Below are 22,120 nucleotides of genomic sequence, written 5' to 3' on the forward strand. Positions count from 1 at the left end.
GTCCTTGTCTCATTCTTGCTTCTTTCTTTCTGCGTTTTCTCGGAGCCGACGGAAGAGACTAACCTCTTTGTCTCCAAAGGGGGCATGAGACTGGTTCTGGGTCCGGCCGTGACCGAAGGCCCCGCCTCTGCGTTTGTCTTGCCATGTGCCAGTGATAAAGGTGACTACCGGTGGGACTATTTTAGCGCCCTAGAGTCGCTCTCGACTGCTGGAGGTTCTGATGGTTCTGTCTCGCAGACTTCGACTCCCGAGACTCGGCTGGCCTGGTCTGGAGCTCCCAGAGGACAGGGGAGGGAGCGCAAGGTGCAGCCCGCGCATTCCTCGCCGGATTATTGAGGCATCGTTGGCAACTCCTTCGGCAAGCAATGCCTGTGATTCGCTAGCGCCTGTGTGGTCGCTGGTCGAGCTCGGATGAGGGAGGCAAGAGGAATTCAAGTTGTCTTCTTGTCGCACTCCATTGTCAATAATATGGGTCCACTATTGGTCAGAATATACTCATCAAGTCTTTCGGCAATGAGGCTTAGAGCCCGGCGCTATCTCTAAGAACAGAACGGACCGCAAGTCTCGACTGATGAACTCTCTCCTCCGCCCTCCTCGCTTCGCTTTGTCGGGTGACACTTGACCTTCAGCCCAAGGGAACGAACTTGTCGCGGCACAGCGGATTTCTTTCTGAGCTGCAGGGTCTCCGCCCCAAAGGCTGGCTGAAGGGATGTCATGCTGTGCTCGCCTCCCACGTTTCCCCCACTCGACCTTTCAGCTGTTCGATCCGCGTTCATGATTTTCGCCGCTCAAGGCTTGTACTTGCTGGCCGTCCCCAACCGCCCGAAACCTTCTCGCCCTTAATCTTGTGCCAACTGCCCTATCACCTGATCAAGTACCTGCCTGACAGGGCCAGATCGTTCGCCTTTCCTCCAGTCCCTGATTGTCTTTCGTAGTTCGGGGTCTATCTCCTGTCCGATTTTCTGGCAAAGTGCGACGTACGAGACAGTTGCTTCTGCACGTCCCTTTCGGATTGCCTCAACCGACAAGTCAATCTCACAAGGGAGGAGTTCCCCTGCTAGCCCCGCCAAGAGTCCGTGGATTTCGCCTCGCTGATTACCATCATTGTTATCCTCTATCGAAACCCAGCTGTTCGACTGGGTGAACAGGAGGCGCAGCTCTTCGTACAAAGAGATCTGCGCCTGTTTCTCTCCAAGTCCAATCGCTTTTCGTATATTTGCCTTCACATCTGTCAGATAACCCTCGAGAGCTGAGCGATCTATGTCGTGGACTCTTTAATTAGCGCACTGCACGGTCACTGGGTTGTGAGGAGGCTCTTCTCACCCTTCGTGGGTGGTTGCACACCCTGTACCACCACTGGGCTGAAGCATTGCAGAAGACACTTTACACAAGCCGCCAGCGTGTCCTCTAAGGTTTGTTTTGCCCCAAAACCACTGCCCGAGTCGACATCCATGACATCTCCTGCGTCGTCGAGATCATCCAGCACTTTGGAAACGATGCTGATTGCTTCGGGCACAAGATTGAGGTCCTTGCGTGCATGTGCTACTCCACCTAGAGCAACCAGGCCATGTGGTCGATATGCACTGTTGTTTCGTTTGGCCTCTCGAATCGTAATCGTCTTCATGCAGATCAGCCCCTCGCTCATAACTGAGTTGCGAAAAAGGGACGGGGAATACGATAAAAATAGAATAAAAATGAATAAAACAACTGTAGAAACGGGAAGAACCAAAGTCTATCTTACCTTCATCAGCTCTCCCAGCTGTGGGTGCTCCTGCCACAATTTCTTCGCTTGGCTCGCAAAATGTACAAATGCCTTGAGCACATTTTCCTTCCCGTCCCATGTTTTTCCAGCCACAGCCCGTTCCAGAACCGGCCATATGTATTCGCTTGTATTAAGGTCGATTTCTGCGTCGAGTGACTGTATAGCGTCTGCAATTGCTAGCGCGGCCGTGTGTTTTATCGCCCAACGAGCTGACTCGAGGTTTTCCCTGACGATATCCGTAATCTCCTTGATGTAGAGTGACACTGCTCGATTGCTCCCGACATTGTCCTGCCACGTCTTCTCAAATACTTCGCGGACATGCTCGTCCAGATCATGCTTTGCAACGAAAACGAATGGTAGACCGGTCGAGGCAAATGCCATAAAGCGATCATTGGACAATTTCGAGGACGAGTGAAGTATCTCGGCTGAAATGACCCGCTGGTTGGCGTCTTCAGCTTTCAAATATAGAGTTTTCGCATTCTCGATTGTCTTCAGCACTCGGTCGTCTGGTGCTAGTCGCATAAGGTAGCCGATGCATGAGGAGTAAGAAGCGCTGACGGTATCGTTTCTGTCGACCACGAATTTACCAAGTAGCTGGATGAAGCGGTCTGCGTACGGCTGGAAGAGCACTGCGCGCATGCTCAGCAGGACGAGCACACGGCTGCACCCGACTTTGGATGGTAGACCAACAGCTGAGCGAAGAACAACTTCTAGTTTTGTTGCAAACTGTTTCATGCTCGCATCATCCAAAATATCAATTAGATATCGCTCAATTACTTCCATCATCGGAGAAGTGCGGATACTAGACAGCCTCATTTTGTCAATTTCTTGCCCAGTTAAACCGTACTTATCGGCATTGAGATGGACGTAGTTGACGGTTTGAGGTTCTAACGAGCTGAGGCAATTCAGAAACTGCTCTATGATGGTGGGAACAAACGGCCTTAATGAACTGCCAGAACCCTTCTTAATTATCTGAATGAGAGCGCCGAGGGCGAAACCTTGGACCTCTCGGACGCTGGATTCAATTCCCTTGTCGCTGAGCAGAAACGGAATTGTGCTCTCGAGCATTGCTTTTACTCGTTTGGTGTCGGGATCACTTGATTCCAAGGTGCGAATGACAGAGCCAGTGATTGTCTGGCAAAGCTTTAGGGCAGAAACCCGGACGGTCTCCTTGATATCATCGACAAGTTTGAATGCCCTGGTGAAAATCTCGTCCACGTACTTTGTATACACCTCTGGCTGACGGCCCTGTATCAGATCTGAGATAGCAGCACAGCTTGCCTGACGAACTCGCCATTCTCGACCTGTCATCATACTATTCAACAGGTCTGACATAATCTCATCGAAGTGAGCGCTAATCACCGCATTCGGGTCTTTGACTAACGCAAGCCAAATCGTGTTCATCGACCGCTGCACATTGGGATTTGGATCGAAGCGGTACCGAAACAATTTGGGGTAGATTTTGGTGTTCTTCGCCAGGTACCCATTCACGCTGGAATCGGAAAAGATGTTGCTGATGCTGATTTTGCTAAACGCTGCACGACTGGTCCAAAGGGCGTTGTTGGAGGCGAGCGACATGAATCGATAAACGAGCGTTGGGTCGCCAGCTTCAGAAGCGAGGTTCATGATGTCCTTGTATGTATTGACCGATGAACCTCCACCAGTTGGTAGCGCTCCTGGCTCGAATAGCTCGGTGTCCTCATTGACTTTACCTCCACCAAGACTAACATTACTTGCTGTGAACGAAGTCACCAAGTCCCGCACTAAGTCATCTTTCAGGGCCTGGTCACCCATGTCATAGACCAGGCTCAGCCCTTGGGCTCCAGTCTCTTGGACCATCTCATCTCGGTCGCCCAGTAAGCTAGCAAACGTAATTTGGCACTTGCGCAATCGCTCTTGTATCTCCTTCATGTGGCCACAGTTTTTAATAAGACAGAGCAACCAAATTGCAGAGCCTTTTCTTAGAGACGGCTTCGACGCCCTGCAGTCCGAAATGATCTTGTCGCATATATCAACAAGGACCGAGACTGAGATTGCAGATTCGGGGAGCTGTTCATCGACATCGAATTCAAGAACCAGGGACTTGGAGTTCCATCTGGCGATAGCATTGCTGAGTGCCTCGCCGACTGTGAAATGAACTTCTGGGCTACGTATGTCATGTAAACCGAAAAGGGCATCCAGTAAGCCTTTGAACTGGGGAGCTTCATTCGAGAAAGTCAGCGACAGAAGGCCTATGGCTGCTATGGCGACGCTGCTTTCAGCCCTCGCGTCTTTGACCAGCTTCTCCTTGATTGTCCCCCACTGGGTGTCGGACAGCGTATTGGCGGAGAGGGCACCAGAAACGCTCAGCTGGCCCAGCGCTATCTGAGCTGCTTGCCTGAGGAGTGAGTCACGCGAATTCTCAATCATTGAGAAGACCACATTGACAAACTCCTCGAGTTGAACTTTGGTGAGACTCTGACTTGCCCTTCGGAATGCAAGCCTACTGAAGAGATAGGATAGTGCAAGCAACGCTCCTCGAACTCTGAGGACCCTTTCTCCGACGGCTGACTCCCATGACTGCAGCGTAGCTGATAACTCCGCTCGCAGAGTCTCCAGGTCTTCTCGACGGAATGCAGGATGCGAGGCCAGGATACCAATTGCTCGGCCTGCCATATTCTGTGAATTCTGATTGTTGCTTGACAGAGCGGTTTTCAGTGAAAGCGTGCTTGGTACAATGGTTTTAACTATATTGTTAGCCGCTAGTGAACACACACTTACGAAGTGTTGTCCAAATAGTTGCCGGTCTCCTAGGCTTCGATCAACGAGGCCTCCTAGCGCACCTTGGAGAAACATGGAAACCGGTCCGTAAGCAGTCGATCTCATATATTCTTTCAGGGCACTTCGCGCTTTTTCGTCGGATGCTAACATCACGTCTAGCTTGGATTCCCAATCTTGCTCTATGTCTATACTGATACCGGCCGATGAAAAAGATTCCCAGAACAGGATGTTGCGAAGAAACGTGACTGCGGGGGCAAAAGAATCTTTATACCGTCCAGAAAAGATCCCAGATGTGGTCGGCCCTTGAATCACAGTAAAGAGCAGGAAGTTGGTGGCTTCGAGAAAACTCGGGAAATCAAACCACGAAGAGCGAGTTTCACCTTCTACCAATGTAGTAGCGGCCCATGTCTTATCCTTGATCGGGTTCAGGAGCCGGTACCAGTAAGGATGCAGACCCTTTTTGCCCTCCTCGGAGATTTCCTGGCGCTTGTCAGAGCCGCTTGCGACAGCCATGAGGTCGATCCAGCGCGCAACAATATTGCTGTACGGCAAGAATCTGTTGGCAAACCGTACGGCAGCATACTGTGGCCCACGAACGACCCTGCACCCGGTTTCCTGGTCGTCATCCTCGGGGTATGCCCTCATTTGTGACAGTAGGTAGCGGGTTAACTGCTTTTGGAACTCCTCATCACCAACATCAATGGACGAATTGAGGATACTCCCTAACGCCTGCTCAATGCTGACGAAAATCTGAGGGCTAGAGTCATCACAACTGAGTGACGTAAAAAGCCATTTGATTAGTTTGAAATAGGATATAGGTTCTGGCCCACTGTTAAACTCGAGATCGGCCTTGGGAACAATGATTCCAATGCTTTCGTAGGCAAGAGCACGTAAACTGAGGTCCGTCGCCGGGAGCCGCTGACCACTAGCCGCTGGGCTGGGCCATCCCTGGGACCGGATGAAATCCATCAGGCCCGCGATAAGTTTGGGTGCCAGTCGCTTGAGGTCAGACTGAGAACCCATGCGAACAACCCATGTCGTGAAATTGAATATCTGAGTCTGCAGTTTGGAAGCCTGTAAACCCTGGGAAGACCTGGCCGTGTCCGAAAGCAGGCCTTCTTCGATAAGTAGTATGACCTTATCCGTATCCGCTGTTGCCGCTACGGACTTCCCCAGGAAGATAAGAAGCTTTGTTTGCAGGGAAGGGCGGGCTGGCAGCGCCCCTTCCGGCGTACCTGCGCCGAAATACAGGCTGTAGAGCTGTTGAACAACATCTGGGTTTTCGAGATCGGGTATGAACTTCTTCAGTAGTTCTTCACCAAGGTCTGATAAACGAGAATTGGTATCTGCGGATGCGATTATCGCGGGAATCAATCGTTCCACGCTGCTAAAGGCACCGCTGGAGATAAACTTCAGAGCTTGGACTTTGGTTTCCGCTAGGTTTAAGCCGCTCTCTCGAGACGGATTCCACGTTTCTGTCACAGGAACGTCCTTATTCAAGAACCTGTACTCTGCCGGGGATAGACCTGGACATGCAGTCATGTTCTTCTCTGCGGGCGTAAGAAGCAATAGCCTCGTAAACCAGTGCGCTAAGAAGCTAGTATCTTGGTCTGAGAGACCCAAGCTAGCCTTTAAATTCACATCGTCTGCGCTGTCCTTCGGCGGAAGCTTCAATAATGGTAGTAGTCGAAGCACAAGATTGAACACGACGGCGCCTTGGTTCGCAGATGTCCCGATTTCGGAGATACCCTGAAGCAACGGAACCAGAATTTCAACTCTGGCGTCGGAACCCAATCGGTCAATTCCTTGTTGCAGGTAGACCAGGTCAAAGTGTCGTATTAGTTGCACCTTCTGCTCCTTGAACTGTTTCAATAGCGCCGCAATAGGGAGCTTGATCGCGGGCGCTTTAACTCTCGTGTTGATATGTTGACACACTGAAATAACTTTGTTGCGGACCGCATGGCTTTCTGAGCCGAGCTTTAGCAATAAGGGAGCTAGATATGTACCGAGAAGCGACTCCAGCTTCTCATCTGTATCTGCTAACGCAATTCTGAGCTCGACTTTGGAGATTAAGCTCAACTCCCGGGCCTCCGGACTGTTGATCGCAGTCATACTTGTGATTTATAGATGAATGGAGCGGGCTGATATCAAACATTGAGAAGCAGAGTAGAAACAGAACTGGGAAAGAGGAATAAGCGGCTTTGTTTTTGAGCCAGCAGGCGTAGGTAGAAACACTCGAACGTCACCTCTTTGGACCTGAGGCCGCGATCATGGCCAAATGGGGAAAGCGACGATTAGTCATTTTCCAGGTACGGTTTTCTTCCTTAATTTTCAGGCCGCATCTACCAGCCTCCTGTGGCCCAGCGTGAATGTGTGAGATGCCAAGTTTCCTTGTATCGAGACGAAAAGTCCCACAGAGGCGTATGACATTAACTTAACATTTAGAATTTTTATATAAAGGTAGGCACAGCTAGATCGAGCCGTCTAATAAGGAATTATAGCCACAGATATCCAAGAATATGGTAGTTGATGGTCAGATGTTTGGAGGCGGATAGGGCCAGCCTATCCCTTGACCGTCATTCATTAACTGCCCAGGTGTCGTTTCATGGTTGCTTCATCGAGGATATCCTTCTCTGTTCCGCAGCCTCGGCTCTCAAGAATCTTGCCACATCGCCTCCAGCACTCAACGAGTCACCGTTCGCTTGTTGCTGCTGTGGATTGCCGAACAGGCATCGCCATAAATCGTCCTTCTTGACGAGTTCACCACCAAAAGCGCCCCCCTCCATCAACTTCGCCAATGGCGCGTCTTGAATTTCCAAGGAGTTCGCGGAGTCAATAGCTACTTCACTGAGGTCTTCAATCATGCTTCCATTCGCACCATTCTCGATAGACGAGGAAGTACTAGCTTTCTTTTCCCTTTCTTTCTCGATGATGTGATCGAGGCGGCGAGAAACTGAGATATCATAGATTGATTGCTCAACCGTGTCAGAAATTAGGTACATCCAGACAGTGGTCGGTCGATGCTGGCCAATACGATGGACTCGCGCAATGGCCTGGAGTTCAATAGCTGTGTTAATGAGAGGTTCACAGAGGAAGACGTGAGTGGCGTTGATGAGGTTGAGGCCGGATGAATGTGCTTTTGCATGTAGGAGAAAGCACTCGACCTAGATTCGTGAAAGATGGTCAGCGCTGGTATATCCAAGAAACTGTAAAAGCTGCCGACTTACAGCCGGATCGTTCTTGAACTTCGATATGCCGTCGTGATCATCAACGCTACTATATTCTATCTTGAACCGCTTGAAGGCATTGCTCAGGTATTCGAGAAAGCTCTTATACTGAGAAAAAATGATCGACTGGGCACCAGGGTCGTGCTCACGGAGCCATAGGATATGACGCGCCAGTGTATCAATTTTTGTCCCGAAAGAGTCTTTTAGATCGATATTCTTAATTTCATGCAGCGTGCCGGAGCCGATGTCCGTATAAATGGAGTTGCTCGACTGGCGCCCGAGATCAATGTGTGGTGCTGACTTTTCCTCCTGAACTACAAACTCTTGTGGCTTATATGTGATCTGATAGAAGTCGTTGGCCTTCAAGCGCTTTTTGCAAATGGGACAAGTACGATGTTGGCGCCACCATAGGCGTAGGCAGTCTTTGCAGTACTTGTGGCCGCAGACAGTTAAAACACCTACACATAGTCAATTCACAATTACTTAGGGTGGAGATTTGAATCACGGCATTAAAGCGGAAGCGCGCACCGATTTCAAAGCCACTCTGGCATATAATACAAATTTTCGAGGTCTCATCCGGTCTTGACTCGTCGCGTATGTGAATGAGGTAGCGTCCCTTCGCTCTCAAGGATGAGATCTTCTCATCAATGGCGTATTCCTGCTCGAGCTTCGAGTTGAAAAGATCGTGGTCAAGGGGCTTCCCAGCACTTTCTTCATCAAAAGGCGCGACTGTGTCAGATATCTGCTGCAGTTGGCGGTAGTATTCCAGACGGTGATTCATGGTATCTCGAAATGTCTCTACCTCCCTTTCTATGGCTGATGCGATCTTCGTTTGCTCGGTGGACATGTGCACAACATTCTTAAGCACCATTGTGAGAATCTCCAGCTCCGCGCGGGCCCTCGAACTCCCTTCATTCGCTTGCCATTCAAGCGAGGTTCCAAGGCTGCGAAGCTCCGTGATGACTCCACGAAGGGATCCAAGGCCGGCGCCAGGTTTCAGCTGACTTCGTTTCTCCATAATTTCGAGATAGAGAGGCGGAGATGGCCCCTCTCCCTTCTGTGCTTGAGCTATCGCCATTTTTACTTCGTGAGCAATAAGCACATTCTTTTGCCCGGTCAAGGCATCGTGACGATCGGCAAACATTGCACGTAGTGCTTCCATGTAAACATACATCTCATCCTGATGCTTTGTGGACTTCTCGTACTCATCACCCTCCAGCTCAGAGTCATCTTCTTGGTCAATGAGTGACTGGGCGAGAAGTCCAACCATCTTTTTGCGCCACTCATTGTATTGGATCGCATGCTGGTTCATCACTTCGCAAAACTCTTCGAGACGATCGAACACACGACGAGACTCAAGACCTTTGGTACGAAGCTGAGGATCCATTATGGGAATGACCACAAACTCACTCTTCTCAGACTTTTCCTTAATCTTTTTCACGTATCGTTTTGCTTTTCGCGAACTCTCCGCGAGCATTTCCTGCCGAATGGACTTGGCTTTCGCATAAGCTTCTTCTTCCAACTTTGTCAGCGCTTGGAACTCCTCGGAATCGGGCTTGATCAGCTCGGCGTCCGACTTGATCTGATAATACGCGTTCCCGGTGAAGAAAACAGCAATATGTTCGACCTCGAGAGCAGCACGGAGCCGTTGCCGAAATGTAGTGAGCCTGGGGTTCCTTTCGATATCTTCGCCTTCATCGTCACTGACCGATTCCGCTCGATCCCGTTCCCCATTAGTAGCAGGTGCCTGCTGCTTCCTATATTCCAGCTGCAGCCTGACCCGACATTGCTGAACGATCTCACAAGCACGGATTAAAGACGTCTTCCAGAGATTGAGAGCTTCCTGCTTGCGCTTGGAATTTTCAAGCAATTGACCACGTCGAAGTTGAGAAAGAAGAAGAGATCGCTCCTCTGCATGCAAAAGTGCGTCATTTTGATCAATCATTACCTCCAGAACTTCGTTTACCGATCGCAAAGGGCCATTACCTGTAGCGAACCCCCTGCGGCGGTTTCCAGCTGGGTAGAGGCAAGACTGGCGAAGCCTAACTAGCCAGCTTCGCATCTTCTCTATCACCCATGGGTCATTGGAATCCCACTCATCGCTGCGAGGCGATCCTGTGATATCCAGTCCACACTCTTCACACATCTCTTCATACAGCTGTCGATAGTGCTGCTCTTCCACCGCAGTGAAGGGAACTGTAATTACAACCCTTTTCTGGGGTGGCAAGTGAAGCTCCTTTCGGATAAGGTCTTTGCTGTGTCTGAGAGTGATAGTATTCACAATCCGCGACAGGACAGGCTTGAACTCAGCACACAACCTTTTCCAGATAAATCCACAGAATGGTTCGTATTGAAGAAAGAGCAGTAGCCCAAGTAAATCGGTAATATCCTTCCGGAGGGGGGTGCCGGTCACGGCCCAAGCCATCTGGCGAGGGATGAGACGAGCGACTTTCGCTGCATTGCTGACACCACTCTCGATCATCTGGGCTTCATCCAAGCACACTCGCCACCACGATATTTTGACTAACGGCGATTTCCTTGCTTCAAATCGTTTCTCATGCCGAAGGTGCCTCTTCGGAGCGTCGCCAGCATAGTAGATTTCCCGCGCAAGAACATTGTAGGTTGTGAGAACAACATCATTATCAGCCATAAGCTCAACTAGCTCTTGATCTGATAATGTTTGATGGCGCTGAATGCCTGTATAATGGAAAACCTGGAGTTTCGGAGCATGTAGTTCAATCTCCTGCTTCCACTGCTCCAGAATTACCGGCGGAGTTATGATTAAAGTTGCTCCAGACGGTCTCAGGCCTCCGGCTCCCGCGAATGTTTCTTCAGGGCGCAACATTCGACGGTTGAGGCACATTAGACTGATCATTTCAACAGTTTTTCCCAGACCCATTTCCTCCGCCAATATGCCACCCTTTAGATGGTCGTCCACATTATACCACCCAGAAAGGTCTCTGGTGATGATCATGTGAAGATGACTAGCATAACAGGTCTCCCCATCAACATCAGTGATCTGCTGGAAAGACTCCGGCAGTCGATCCTTGCGTGCATCCAGAATACGCACTGCTTGGCCATCCGAGTTAAGCACTTTGCCCTCTCTGTACAGCAGCCACCGAACTGCCCGTCGCTGAAAGGGGAAAAGCTCGCACTCAATCATATCGCATTTGACACGTGCTGAGAGGGAGGGGGTGTCTGGAGGAACGTGAACATTGTTATAAAAATCGCGAGCCGTCCATTCATCACCTCCTGCTCTCCGACGTTCGACACAGCAATTACCATCCAGTTCAGTTTGGACAGCGTAGCTTGAAAATGCTTCCAGGGCTGCACCGGGTAGCTTCCGGTAATCGGCAACATCGAGCGAGTCTTTCCACAGTATGATTGTTTCAAGGCGGAACGATGTACGATTCGCAAGATAATGAAGAGTAGCCTGATAGCAGACGGTCGGGAGTCTAGACGTGTAGCGGTCCGCGCACGTCAGCTTGCTCGCAATTTCTAGATGCTTGCCGAGTTGGACAATCTCCGGGTCAGTAGACGTATCAATAAAGAGGGTTTCTCGCTCTTCTATTGTCTCCAGCTCGAGTACCACATAATCATTCAGCAACTGTTCTCGCTCGAGAGGATGCGGTCTGGTGACATTCACCAGGATTGGTAGATTGTCTTTGGAGCTGGCGGAGGCGCTCCACTCATCTTGAGAGGGGTCAGGGTGTGCAAAATCCTACATACGTGTAAGTTGTGTGATTCGCGTGCTTGAAGCCAAAGGCATATCTTACCAGCTGCAGCTGGAACCGTGCGAGTGGAATATAGCCGTTAGGGACATGCGAAGCTGAAAGCCCATTTAACCTTCGCAGACTATGGGCCCGCGAAGCAACTTTGCGGCGTTTATTAAAAGGCTCACTGCCCTCAATTTCTGTATGGCGCGCGAAGGCCTGGGCCAAAGCATCCGGAACCGCGCCTGGAAGCAGGGGAAGCACATTAGTCACAGCTTTCTGCGAGCATTCTGAACGACTTGAATAATACCTGGATAGAAAACCTCCGCTTTCACCACAACCATGCTGCACTCTTCCAATGGCTCCCGAGATCTTCTACAAGCGTCGGGGGTGAGGCAGCGCTGGGGCGAGGCGGATTAATTTAATCGATAAGGTCACGTGGTGATAAGCAATGGCGGCCCGTCGCGCCCCATAATGATCTGCGCATCATCAAAGATCCAACTCATCCAGACTGATATTGGATGCCAATTATTCGATGCTCTCAATTGGCTTATTGCGATTATTTAAACTAAGTTTGTGCGACTGAGACAATGCTCCCATTCACTGCCCGGACAGACCGTCGGTAGGACCTCCCTCCGACGCTGCTTTCGAAATGGTCGCTCGTGTCTCCAGAAGAGGTTGAATGCCTATTCCTTGCACTTGATCTATAAAACGATCGGCCCCATTGCTCGGTGCGTAGATGCATTCGGCCCGCCCTCCGTGTGACCGTACGTTGTATTCACAGCCAATGGGTAATCAAAATTGAGTACGCCGAAGCTACCGTCATCTCCGAGCCTACCGGATAAAACGTTCCTGACGTCTGCTATTGGGTTTTCTGGCTTCGGCCCTGCTGGTTGAACAGGCCGGAATTGGAAAATGAGAGATTCTTGCTCCAGAGGAAGTCGGTAGACCTAATTGTAATGGCCCTTTCAACTAGTACTGAATATGCCAACGACTCGTTACCACCAGTATGGTTTTTGATAAGGCTTCTGGTAATGGAAAAGTTAGGAGTGGGTGCTATGACATCGGGTTTTGGATCGGAAATAGAGCTGTACGCCATGCGTCGGTCAGCATGGTCGTCAGGATAAAGGAAGATATTCCCTGAGACTACCCCGTAGGATCCTACTGTGTTGGGGAAAGTAACAGTTCCGTTGGCTGAAACTTCCAGCCCCACAACATTTATCTCAAAGGAATGGTAAGAGCCATCAGTAACGATAGGTAGGAAAGGCGTGATATCGTTCTCAGGGTTCCTCAGGTCGAATGCATCGATTCCAACGATTGGGCGCCAAAATCCAGGATATCATCGCTGTAGAGCTGGATCTCGCGTGATGGAGAGTGTCCGTAGAGCTCAACCACAGCATTGCTGAAGGTCTCGGTGTCATACGAAAGGACATTTGACCACCAGAATTCTTCCGTTGACTGGCCATATGCAGAGATTGGCACGACAGCGTGAGACGCTCGGAAATCGACCATGTAAGACACTTTCGCTTCCTGCGATGGAACAATAAACGCACGAGACGCACTGCGCGCCGAGTTTTGGGCAGAGACTGGAAGAACAATGCCAGCAGTTTGCACATTACCTTGGTGTGAGAAATGGGCTGTCACAATTACGTTGAATGAACTGGTATATGTATCGTTGACCAGATTCCCCAACTCAAAGATAACTTTTTGAGGTTTCTTCCAAAGCACATTATACTATGACGCAATTTTTGTATAGGACCAGATGATCCCATCTGCTATCGGCTCTGCCGTCCTAGGCCCCCGAGATACATATGGGCTAGCCGGTCAAACTATCGCCCTCTGGATTTAACTGTGAGATTTATTCGGACTGTATCGAACTCACAGCCCAGTGGCTCATAATATCCTATACATAATAAGTCAGCACTTTTGCAAGGATAGTAGATGGGTAAGAAGCGCACCAACATATGGATGGCCGTAGTTGAAGTCAAGCACATGATCCAAGAGGAGAATCTCTTCACCACAGAAGGTATAGTTGTTATCTTGGAGATGGATTGGTTGATATACCTGGAAGACCTCCAGGAGAGGGGGAGATGACAAGATTGGGCGAGCATAGAGCCACAGAACAGAGCACAAAATAAGGAGCATGAATGTTACAAGAGCTTCTTCCCGCGGTATGCTCGCCTCTGCTCGGGTTGGAAATGGGGTGGCCGCGCCCTCCAGATCCTTCCTTTTCTTGGCCACGGATGGCCAGCACTCTTTTCATGTAGGACATCGGGGGTATCACAGTCGCAGTCACTGTCAAAACCAAACCGCGAGCGTGACCTCTTTCGTAAGACCCCCAAAGTGCCCGCCTCCCTACAGCAAGGCCAACGACCGCTAGCAAAACCAGCAGGCCCCATTTTGGGCGAGCGGTTGCCTGTAAAGAAGGACCCAGGGGCATCCTTGAAAGCAAAGACTTGCGCCAGCCGATACCGGGATCCAAGGGCAGGTTTTAGGACTAAGAACATGTTTGAGTAAGAGAATAGAGCAAAAAGAAAAGATTGCTATTGTGCCCCAATTTCAGGGGGATTATGGCGTTTTCCGCGGAAATGGGGGCTGCTTGTTGATGTTAAAAAGATGCCGCAAGGTTGAGACGCAGTTTCCATTTCTCTCGAAGTGGCTCCTCAACGTATAGCAACCGATACGATGGAGAGCCTTGGGGCTCCAAGGTATTAGTCAAGCACAGGCCGTTATAGTTAAATTGAATGTTCACTCTCATACCCATGACCCAGATAATGGCGGAGTAACTATTAAATATCCCGCCGTGTGACCGGCAAATGGGTGACAAGCGGGGTCCCCTGGAGCTGGAGTGAGCCTCTGCCTTCCCCATGGATTTTCCAAGACTATCTTCTGATTCATGTTGAGGTTCAAGTAATGAAAGTTTCTCAGTGTATATGTGATCTCATTAGAGAAACTTTGTCTATCCAAAAACTATGATGATTTCGCTCCAGAGTCCCGCCTCCGTGTGACCCAGAGTACAAAAGAAAAAGGAAACCCGCTAAAGTGGAGAAAAGGAGAGAGCTGAGAATGTCAGAAAGCCTCTAAGATACATCGAATTGGAAAACTGATGATTATACAGGTACTACCTGATCGTCAAGCAACCAGTCTCTGAATTTGGACGAGCAGTTCGGCCTCACTAAGAGTAACGGCTTACATCAGGAGACGCCAGGCACCCAAAATCAAAGCAGCAGTACCAGTACAGACACCCCTGTAGAGATCTGTTAGCAAAAGTTGAAGCTGGGAAAGTGGAGTGCGAGATGGGCATACATGAGCCACTGGAGTGTGGAAAACTTCACAGCCTCAACGCGCTCTCTCAGGCCTGCGACTTCTTGCTCGATTCGTGTTTCGGTCTCTTTTATCCGCATTTCCTGGCTGTTGGCTTCCTCTCTAATCCGGCCTTTTTCAAGGTTGAGGTCGAGCCGGACTGAGGCCTGGGTACGTCCAATCTCGTCCCGAAGCTTTGAATTCAGCTTCGCAAGGTCAGCGGCAATCTTTTCGTGCGAAGACCTCGTAAGTTGTGCTTCCGTAGAGTCTGCGTTCAGCAGTTCGGAGCGGAGTTTGGCAAAATCCACTTTCTGTGTATAAGCCGATCTCTCGGTATCTGGTAATAACGGGATATTTAGTATTATTTCAGGTAAAATGCATAGTAGCGATCGGCGGGAACACTCCAACCTGGTCTAAGCACATAGTGGGAGCAACTTACCTTCCCGTAGAACCATTGTCCGAGTCAAGTTCTGGATCGACTCTTGGATGACATCATTAAGAACTCTCATCATTGCGACAGCCTGTTCCTCACTGAATCCCTCCGCCTTGAGTCTTTGAACAAATTTCAATGTATCGAAATGGTGGTCCCGCCCCCGCGGAGCTGAAGCGTGGAATGCACGTCGAGCGGGATAAAAAGCCGCGACATAAACGCCATTATACCGGATAGGATTCTCAGCAGACTGTGAGAATTGGCTGCGTTTGTTGGTAGTGTTGAGGGTTGAGGAAGGCGAGCGTCGAATGACCGAAGTTGATGCGCCGCTTTCTCGGGATATTGTAGAGAACGCCGCGGAATTGCGGGAGAATAGCGGAGACTGCGTTTGCCATGTTAGGGCATTCGAACCCTGTGTGCGCTGCTTCTGTTTCCGGCCTACGGGGAGAGGACCAGAACGAGAAGCTGAGAGAGTCGTTCGGGAGGATGAGCCGTTCCACGTCAGGCGGGGAAGGATTGAACGCGGAACCTCAGCAATAGATTTTTGGGGTGCCATTTTGAAGACGGTCAAGGTCTAATATGCATCGAATGACGAAGGAACAGCACCGAGAGCAATGTGTCAGATTTGATGACGCTAATGTTCAGAAACCGACAACATGATGGAGGTCCTCGGATTCTTCCAGGGCGGCCTTACCGTCGATCTCTGAGAGTGGATGACTCAGCCAATGTAACCCAGCGCTCCGATTTGCTGGAGAGAACTATAAAGCATCCCCAGTCTACCGAGGTACCTCTGGGCCTTGGGTCATGCGTCAAGCTTCCATCATGCTTGAGGTACTCATTGTTGTAAGTCTGGTGGAAGAGCTCACAGCCAATGCCAATTTCCAGATTATGTAGCTATTCAAAATTAACTCCATGTATTTGTTGCTTCGCGTACAACACTCTATAGCTGGAACAATTCCTTGAGCTGCTTCAAGCAATCCTCAGGATCCTTAACAGCATGACCAATTGTCCTAGGATCATCATAGATCTCCCAATCATTACCGCCAGGGTAAGCTTTGTCGCCGAAGAAGTGAATTGCCTTGTATTCAATTCCCGAGATTTCTTTTTCGGCCTCAACGTGCCTTAGGCAGTACGTCTTGTCCCAACCAGTGGGGAAAACATCGAAGGATATTTGGCCTCCAATGGAGAAGCTTTCATACAAGACGGGTTAGCATCGGATTTTCGGAGCTCGTATCAAGAACCCCATATCAACTTACGTAAGGCCATAGTCAGGGAACTCCTTTTTGAGGGCTTCCACAAAAGGCGGCCTGATATTGTGCACTTTATCGTACCTGCAGCCATAATCAGAACATCATTTCGAAAAGCTGCCAGAATAATAATGGCAACTTCACCAAAGGGCCCAAGTACATACTCTTGAAACTCGTTTCTCTCTTCAACAGTAGCATTTCTGCCGATTGGGCTGACGTTGATCATTCCATTACGGAACTCGATAAACGTACCCCGCTTCTTCGGTATGTTCAAGTCTGCGATATACCTTAGGATGAAGTTTACCAGCTTCTGGTACTTCTCCTCGCCAATCCATTGAATAAAACTGTTTCCAGTAAGGGGCTTCCCAAGGCGGTATGCTGTCAACCCGTTCTCGGCAAAGCAGAAATCGAAAAGGGAGGTAACGTTGACGGTCGACGAGCCAAGTTGTTCTTGCTGCTTAGAAAAGTCGGAACCACCAACCTAGACTTTGGATGAGACCGAGATAATGCACTCCTCAGAGCTTGAAAAAACAACTAACATATCCAATGGCACATTTCTGGCGCAATTGCGAAAGGATTTGAAGCATCTCCTGTGTCGCGGGCTGTGGTTTGAAATTGTGGGTTAGCATTCTTTCTGTCCGATGAGAAGCAAGAGTGGAAGTTTTGTGGTCAACACCCACCCTCCTTGGGAGCGACAAGGTATTGTCAACGTCGAAGAGGCAAATGGTATCCTTCAATGGGCGGTTCTCCAAAGCCGGGTACACACCGGCACCCTTCACAGTAGTCATAATCGCGGGGATGGCACGGGGGTCAAGAAGAAAAATGAACTTCAACTTGCACAGTGATACAGCCCAGAAGTTATTGGTGATTGATCTTGTAAGAAACTGAGCACTCTGGTGGTTTGGAGTCAACAAAAGAGGGGTAGTTCCAGGTACATGTACTTCATCCAGAACCTCGAAGAACAAGTCTTGACCGCTTGCGGTGAAACTGAGGGGCCGGGAGTGGGCCTCGACAAACAGGCCTCCTCAATTTGGGGCAGGCGGTCAGCCAAAGAATTCCAACCGGAGCTCGCTTTGGGCCTGCTTATCGATAAGCTGGAGGTTGGTTGGGTTCGCCCGCATCCACAGGCAACTAAGAATGTTTATATCCATGCTCAAATTTCGAGTACCCCATAAAGATTAGGGACATGCCTGAAAGGAGCAAGTAGTTGCGGCTACCTAGGTAGGTAGCGAACGCTATCTTGGGCAACCCTCCAAGGTAATCCTCTTCCGGAAAACGCATAAATAACAGCATTGAATCGACAGGCACCTCGGCAAGACCCGGAGTGCTCGTGTGCTAGGATCATATCCCTAGATCTCCAGTCCATCAGACAAGAAGAGCGGGAGGGAATGCACAAGCCTAATTCCTCTAGATATATGCAGTGCGGAATTCAATTACTGAGCCATGGTATGCTGGAAGACTTTGGCAGCCAGTTGGCTTAGCAGCCGCGCCCGGTCGTTCACTGGTAGTTCCAAGAAAACCTCATAGACACTTTTACCCCGGGCGTCGCGGACCGCTCCAAGACGGTTTCCGGCAACTGCGCCCGCAATTGCGCCAGGTGCATTGGCAACGATAAACCCAAGCGCACCGCCGCTTACCCCACCGACAAGCGACCAGAAATGTCGCGTTGTTCGCCCGGCTTCGGTGTCACCAGCCATGCCTTCCTCTCGCAGCATCTCCTCGAATACTGAGCCAAACTGCTCAGATGCTCGTTCTTCATGATCTTCAGGACCAAACCCAAACGATGACCAGAACCCACCGCCAGGCCCGGGTACCTCCTCCTCCTTCATTTCCTCTTCGAGGTCTCTTCTGGCATCGTACTCTCGCCGGCGCGATTCATCCGAGAGAGTATAATACGCATCATTAATTTCTTGAAACTTTCGGGTTCGAGCAGGTTTTTCGGGGGAGCCTTCCGGGACTCGATCGGGATGGGATTTTAGAGATTCTCTGCAGCGGATTTAGCACTAATCTGTTGTCAGGCAGGTATTTAGTATACAAACCTTTTATACGCAGTGCGAATCTCCTGTTGGCTGGCGTCTGGGGAGACGCCCAAAAGCTTATCTATATATGAGTGAGTCTTGCCTTGCCTTACTATCATGTTATACTTACAATAATCAGGAATTCCTGCTCAACTGTTAGTCACCCATCCATCAGCACGGACAGCTGGGGGGACTCACTTGGCATCTCGTTGGGGTCCATAATTAATTGTATATGACGAAGTAGGACTGCGATATCTGCTTGTAAGAGTTCAATATCTGATTCAAGGTAAGAGTGTCTATTCTGGGGGCAAGAAAAGTGAAGATCAAAAAGCGAATGGGCTCTTGAAATGGGCGGCCGCGGGTCGGGATGACGTCGGTGGTCCAGGGTGGAACAACGAACCAGAGTCCACGCGTGAGGGTCGCGGAATCCTTATGAGACCAAGATTTGGTTCGCGCTCGGAAGCTTGGACTGTGAGAGGTTGCGATGAAGAACAATCTCTCGCCCTCCATGAAAACCAGATGGCTGAACCTGACCATCTATTCGAATGCTTGTCTGAGTCTCACGCTGGGAAACAGTGACAACTGTTCCAGAAGGGCAACCCGCTGCCTGATCCCTGAGGCGTCGCCTGCTGCGGCTGGCCCCTGAGAATCACTGCCAATCACCTTCGAGGGTGAGCAGAACTCAATCCGCCAGCCACCGACTTTGTTGCAGCCGAGGGCTCGCCTCGCCAAAGGGAGCTCAATTCATTTCCCAGGCCGGTCAGAATTTCTTCAAACTTCTGCATCATTCCTCCCTTGCCTTCTGTACTGGCGGCGGGTTGAGTCCTCGGTTGTCTGTGCGAAATACGTCTCCCAGACTCTCAGTGCGCCCAGCGGCTTTTGGTCGTATCTTTGCAATTGTCCTCTTTGAACCAGTTTGGACGAAGCGGTGGAGACAATTGATGCAGCAAAGCGCCTAAAGCCGGTGTTGTGCAGCAAGCGACTCCGCAACCGATTTATGATTGCTTGAGAAATTCGACACTTCGAGGAGCAAGCATCAGGACCGAAGCTGACGGACCGTCGAACTGAATCAAAGGGGATTCAACCTCCGTTCAGGTCCCAAAAGCACACGAGTTCGATATCAACAAAGCCATATATCCCGCAGGCTTAATTCCAGCCAAGTGAGATCACGATGGGCTGGTTTGACGGCCGCTCTTCAACATCCGACTACTACTTTGTCCGAAAGAAGTCTCCTTCCCGCCGGTCCAACAGTGGGTATTCTACCCACCACAGCCGCCACTCCGCTCCCTCAGTCTTCAGTTTCAGCGGGAGTCGCACGGGGCGATCAAGCCCGTCCGTTTTCTCCTCCTCATCGCGAAGGGCTCGTCCGCGCTCTGGGTTCATCCAACGTATCGTCCGCTACATTAGGCGCTTGTTCCGCGATATCATCCACTATGCGCGTCGTCATCCGATGAAGGTACTTCTGCTGGTCGTTGTCCCCCTGATCACCAGTGGCGTGCTCTACAAGCTGTTCGGCATGATCGGAATTCATCTGCCCAAGCATATCTTTGGCGGAAGCTCATCGTCATCCTCAAGGTCCGGTGGTGATGGCGGCATGGCTGGAAATATCAACGGGTTGATGAATATTGCCAAGATGCTGATGTAGAAGAGTATTCATTGTTATCTACTGGAGGGAGATCAATGAGAAAGTACACTGGAATGACACAGCACTTAATGAAAGTCACGATCACGAGGACGACAATGGCATATTTACCTTCCTTTACTCTTTGGTTGATTTTATATCATCTTTTTGATTGCCACTGTTATCTTATAAATGAGGAGGTCATCCATAGTCTACATCTAACCAAGTTTCCGCCCCGCATTGTAGGCTTCGCAGCAAGTCCCACGGAATCATCCAAGATAGATAAATTGAGGCTGCATACTACTCAGGGCTAGTACTAGCGACGGCATGTCATTGGGTGTAAGTATATCTATACATTTTAGGCACGGGAAACGCTAGATTTCCGTCTATACTCCGCCAACAAAGTCTTAAGATCGTTGAGAACGTTTCCCCCTTCTTCTCGACGTCGAACTCCCCGAAGCCACGGCCGAGCTAGATTGCTCAACCCGCTCTTCAGGTTCCACTTGCTCGTCGTCTGAAGCGGCTCCGTTCTCAGCCATGTTATATGTTCCAAGGATCTGCCCAACAGTCTTCCGATAAGCCCAGGCTGGCAGCCGGAATATCATTGTGTCACGCACGGTGGGGCGCTGGATCGCTTCAACATCAAGCAAGAACTCCTGGCGATCTCCGTCTTCAGTCTCCTCCTCTAGGAACACATTGCCAACAGAATCAACAATTAGGACTTTGCCATTCTCAGCAACAACTCTTTTTCTCTCGCCGGTTGGTTCGACAGAATCGCCAGTTGGTGTCGCAGTTCCGCTACTACGCGAGTTGGACTTCGCGTTTCCACCTTTCTTCGGTTTACGGCTCTCCCTATCCATCATTCGCTTCTGTCGGCGGTTCATCGGGATAGCGCCGGCGTCTCCAGCGCCCGCTGCCGGAGGAGGGGTAGGAGCGGGAGAAGCCGCACCCCCGATACCCCGGATACCCAGCTCATCACCCCATGCAGCCCTCCTAGCCTGACGAACGTACCGATCGACGAACTCCCGTTGGCGCTTCCAGCTAAGAACCAAGGCGGCATAATGAGCGCCACCGCCAAAGACTAAAAATAGTCCGACGAGGACTGAGCCCAGCCCGGGACGAAACCGTGAATAGTAGTAACCGGTGCCCCTCCACTTCGGGAATCCATGCTTCATGAAATAGTCGTAGCGCTCACGAGCCGGGCCACGAAGGATGTTGGCGACAGTGTTCAGGCGCTGGGAGCGCTCGTGGGCATCCTTGACGGCGGCGTCAATTTCTCGCTTCGTAGGGCCTTGATTGACGTGCACGCCCTTCTGACTGGTTTTGGACTTGCTCTTGTCTTTCGAGCTGTTGGCGATAAAGGACCGCTTGACTTTGTCGGGGTGGAGGAGTCGCGACATCTTACGGTACGCCTTGTTCAGCTCATCCTGATTGGCGTTTGGGCGGACACCTAAGAAATCTGGAAGCTCGAGTCAGAAGACGGGTTGCATTAAAGTCGACAGGCTCAGAGAATTATACCGTAAAATGTCACATTAAACCCTTCTGTTGCGGTAATCTCGTCATGGAGACGGAAGATCTCATAGTCTAGACAATTATAAAGTTAGTCCCAATACTGATGTGCCAATCGACATGCTGCCAACCTTCTTTCGTCCAAGCTGCAACAATGACAAAGAAAACCGCGAACAGGCACAGACGGAACACAGTCGTCTTCATTGTCAGGGAACAGAGCGGTGAAAGCCCCTAAGCCCGAGACAATTTGAGAGGAGGAAGAGGAAATAGCGGATAACTTCAGGGGGTGGAGGGAGATATCATTCCATGACGACCCCGGACGCATGTGTCGCACTCTTTTTGCCTTTGAGAAATATTTCTCTTCTGGCCAGTTCGTTCATTCTGGAGATGCGGCAGGAAGGCGGTCAAGGAGGAACTTGGCGGAAATTACGGCTCATTACGACAGACTTGCTTTGAGTCGTCCAGGAGAACATCATGACCCGATTACAGCTGGGAAAATATTCAACGAGCAGTTTCGGAGGGCTCGTACA

At 50.3% G+C, this 22,120-nt stretch overlaps 8 protein-coding genes across 8 annotated transcripts; 1 reads left to right on the forward strand and 7 right to left on the reverse strand.

Moving 5' to 3' along the window:
• Positions 1-463: 463 nt before the first annotated feature.
• On the reverse strand, positions 464-6,758 carry BJX67DRAFT_205575 (ECM29 family proteasome component). The gene is made up of 3 exons (XM_071025511.1): positions 1,742-6,758; positions 1,324-1,618; positions 464-1,270 (listed from the first exon to the last, which is right to left on the reverse strand). The coding sequence occupies exons 1-3, from the start codon at positions 6,632-6,634 to the stop codon at positions 840-842; spliced, it is 5,619 nt and encodes a 1,872-aa protein (XP_070883546.1). The 5' UTR covers positions 6,635-6,758; the 3' UTR covers positions 464-839.
• A 178-nt stretch (positions 6,759-6,936) lies between these two features.
• On the reverse strand, positions 6,937-11,839 carry BJX67DRAFT_360871 (putative SNF2 family helicase/ATPase). The gene is made up of 5 exons (XM_071029811.1): positions 11,773-11,839; positions 11,526-11,707; positions 8,278-11,470; positions 7,750-8,207; positions 6,937-7,686 (listed from the first exon to the last, which is right to left on the reverse strand). Exons 1-5 carry the CDS (start codon positions 11,804-11,806, stop codon positions 7,126-7,128), a joined length of 4,428 nt encoding a protein of 1,475 aa, XP_070883547.1. The 5' UTR covers positions 11,807-11,839; the 3' UTR covers positions 6,937-7,125.
• Positions 11,840-11,963: 124 nt separating this feature from the next.
• BJX67DRAFT_360872 (uncharacterized protein) lies at positions 11,964-12,522 on the reverse strand. The gene has a single exon (XM_071029812.1). The coding sequence runs from the start codon at positions 12,205-12,207 to the stop codon at positions 12,031-12,033; it is 177 nt and encodes a 58-aa protein (XP_070883548.1). The 5' UTR covers positions 12,208-12,522; the 3' UTR covers positions 11,964-12,030.
• Positions 12,523-14,651: 2,129 nt separating this feature from the next.
• BJX67DRAFT_383617 (CCDC90 family protein) lies at positions 14,652-15,751 on the reverse strand (the record flags this gene model as incomplete). The annotated part of the gene is made up of 3 exons (XM_071033490.1): positions 14,652-14,709; positions 14,769-15,102; positions 15,205-15,751. 3 exons carry the CDS (start codon positions 15,749-15,751, stop codon positions 14,652-14,654), a joined length of 939 nt encoding a protein of 312 aa, XP_070883549.1.
• Positions 15,752-15,857: 106 nt separating this feature from the next.
• sec53 (phosphomannomutase SEC53) lies at positions 15,858-17,428 on the reverse strand. Its single transcript, XM_071029813.1, has 5 exons — positions 17,123-17,428; positions 16,982-17,044; positions 16,607-16,923; positions 16,452-16,526; positions 15,858-16,385 (listed from the first exon to the last, which is right to left on the reverse strand). Exons 1-5 carry the CDS (start codon positions 17,228-17,230, stop codon positions 16,136-16,138), a joined length of 813 nt encoding a protein of 270 aa, XP_070883550.1. The 5' UTR covers positions 17,231-17,428; the 3' UTR covers positions 15,858-16,135.
• On the reverse strand, positions 17,429-19,003 carry BJX67DRAFT_360881 (putative DnaJ chaperone (Caj1)). Its single transcript, XM_071029814.1, has 4 exons — positions 18,659-19,003; positions 18,591-18,605; positions 18,482-18,542; positions 17,429-18,428 (listed from the first exon to the last, which is right to left on the reverse strand). Exons 1-4 carry the CDS (start codon positions 18,678-18,680, stop codon positions 17,876-17,878), a joined length of 651 nt encoding a protein of 216 aa, XP_070883551.1. The 5' UTR covers positions 18,681-19,003; the 3' UTR covers positions 17,429-17,875.
• Positions 19,004-19,092: 89 nt separating this feature from the next.
• On the forward strand, positions 19,093-20,296 carry BJX67DRAFT_205672 (uncharacterized protein). Its single transcript, XM_071025513.1, has one exon. The coding sequence runs from the start codon at positions 19,632-19,634 to the stop codon at positions 20,103-20,105; it is 474 nt and encodes a 157-aa protein (XP_070883552.1). The 5' UTR covers positions 19,093-19,631; the 3' UTR covers positions 20,106-20,296.
• On the reverse strand, positions 20,297-21,928 carry BJX67DRAFT_205610 (putative endoplasmic reticulum DnaJ domain protein Erj5). Its single transcript, XM_071025512.1, has 3 exons — positions 21,722-21,928; positions 21,600-21,665; positions 20,297-21,540 (listed from the first exon to the last, which is right to left on the reverse strand). The coding sequence occupies exons 1-3, from the start codon at positions 21,792-21,794 to the stop codon at positions 20,489-20,491; spliced, it is 1,191 nt and encodes a 396-aa protein (XP_070883553.1). The 5' UTR covers positions 21,795-21,928; the 3' UTR covers positions 20,297-20,488.
• Positions 21,929-22,120: the final 192 nt, after the last annotated feature.

This window comes from Aspergillus lucknowensis (genome assembly GCF_044049455.1).
Source record: "Aspergillus lucknowensis strain CBS 449.75 chromosome Unknown BJX67scaffold_39, whole genome shotgun sequence".
Classification (NCBI taxonomy): Eukaryota; Fungi; Ascomycota; class Eurotiomycetes; order Eurotiales; family Aspergillaceae; genus Aspergillus; species Aspergillus lucknowensis.

What these genes read in the sequence shown, in the direction of transcription:
- sec53 (XM_071029813.1), bottom strand. Translation starts at nt 17,230, where the DNA reads ATGACTACTGTGAAGGGTGCCGGTGTGTACCCGGCTTTGGAGAACCGC. An exon ending in GAGAGAAACGAGTTTCAAGA is followed by an intron (nt 16,527 to 16,606) that starts GTATGTACTTGG and finishes TTATGGCTGCAG; the next exon opens with GTACGATAAAGTGCACAATA. An exon ending in TTCCCTGACTATGGCCTTAC is followed by an intron (nt 16,386 to 16,451) that starts GTAAGTTGATAT and finishes CTTGTATGAAAG; the next exon opens with CTTCTCCATTGGAGGCCAAA.
- BJX67DRAFT_205575 (XM_071025511.1), bottom strand. Translation starts at nt 6,634, where the DNA reads ATGACTGCGATCAACAGTCCGGAGGCCCGGGAGTTGAGCTTAATCTCC. An exon ending in AGCTGGGAGAGCTGATGAAG is followed by an intron (nt 1,619 to 1,741) that starts GTAAGATAGACT and finishes ATCTGCATGAAG; the next exon opens with ACGATTACGATTCGAGAGGC. An exon ending in TGTGCAACCACCCACGAAGG is followed by an intron (nt 1,271 to 1,323) that starts GTGAGAAGAGCC and finishes CTAATTAAAGAG; the next exon opens with TCCACGACATAGATCGCTCA.
- BJX67DRAFT_360871 (XM_071029811.1), bottom strand. Translation starts at nt 11,806, where the DNA reads ATGGTTGTGGTGAAAGCGGAGGTTTTCTATCCAG. An exon ending in AGCGGAGGTTTTCTATCCAG is followed by an intron (nt 11,708 to 11,772) that starts GTATTATTCAAG and finishes CCCTGCTTCCAG; the next exon opens with GCGCGGTTCCGGATGCTTTG. An exon ending in AGTTCAAGAACGATCCGGCT is followed by an intron (nt 7,687 to 7,749) that starts GTAAGTCGGCAG and finishes TCACGAATCTAG; the next exon opens with GTCGAGTGCTTTCTCCTACA.
- BJX67DRAFT_360872 (XM_071029812.1), bottom strand. Translation starts at nt 12,207, where the DNA reads ATGCATCTACGCACCGAGCAATGGGGCCGATCGTTTTATAGATCAAGT.
- BJX67DRAFT_205672 (XM_071025513.1), top strand. Translation starts at nt 19,632, where the DNA reads ATGGGCTGGTTTGACGGCCGCTCTTCAACATCCGACTACTACTTTGTC.
- BJX67DRAFT_205610 (XM_071025512.1), bottom strand. Translation starts at nt 21,794, where the DNA reads ATGAAGACGACTGTGTTCCGTCTGTGCCTGTTCGCGGTTTTCTTTGTC. An exon ending in TGCAGCTTGGACGAAAGAAG is followed by an intron (nt 21,666 to 21,721) that starts GTTGGCAGCATG and finishes ATAATTGTCTAG; the next exon opens with ACTATGAGATCTTCCGTCTC. An exon ending in GTTTAATGTGACATTTTACG is followed by an intron (nt 21,541 to 21,599) that starts GTATAATTCTCT and finishes TCGAGCTTCCAG; the next exon opens with ATTTCTTAGGTGTCCGCCCA.
- BJX67DRAFT_360881 (XM_071029814.1), bottom strand. Translation starts at nt 18,680, where the DNA reads ATGGACCCCAACGAGATGCCAA. An exon ending in ATTCGCACTGCGTATAAAAG is followed by an intron (nt 18,429 to 18,481) that starts GTTTGTATACTA and finishes AATCCGCTGCAG; the next exon opens with AGAATCTCTAAAATCCCATC.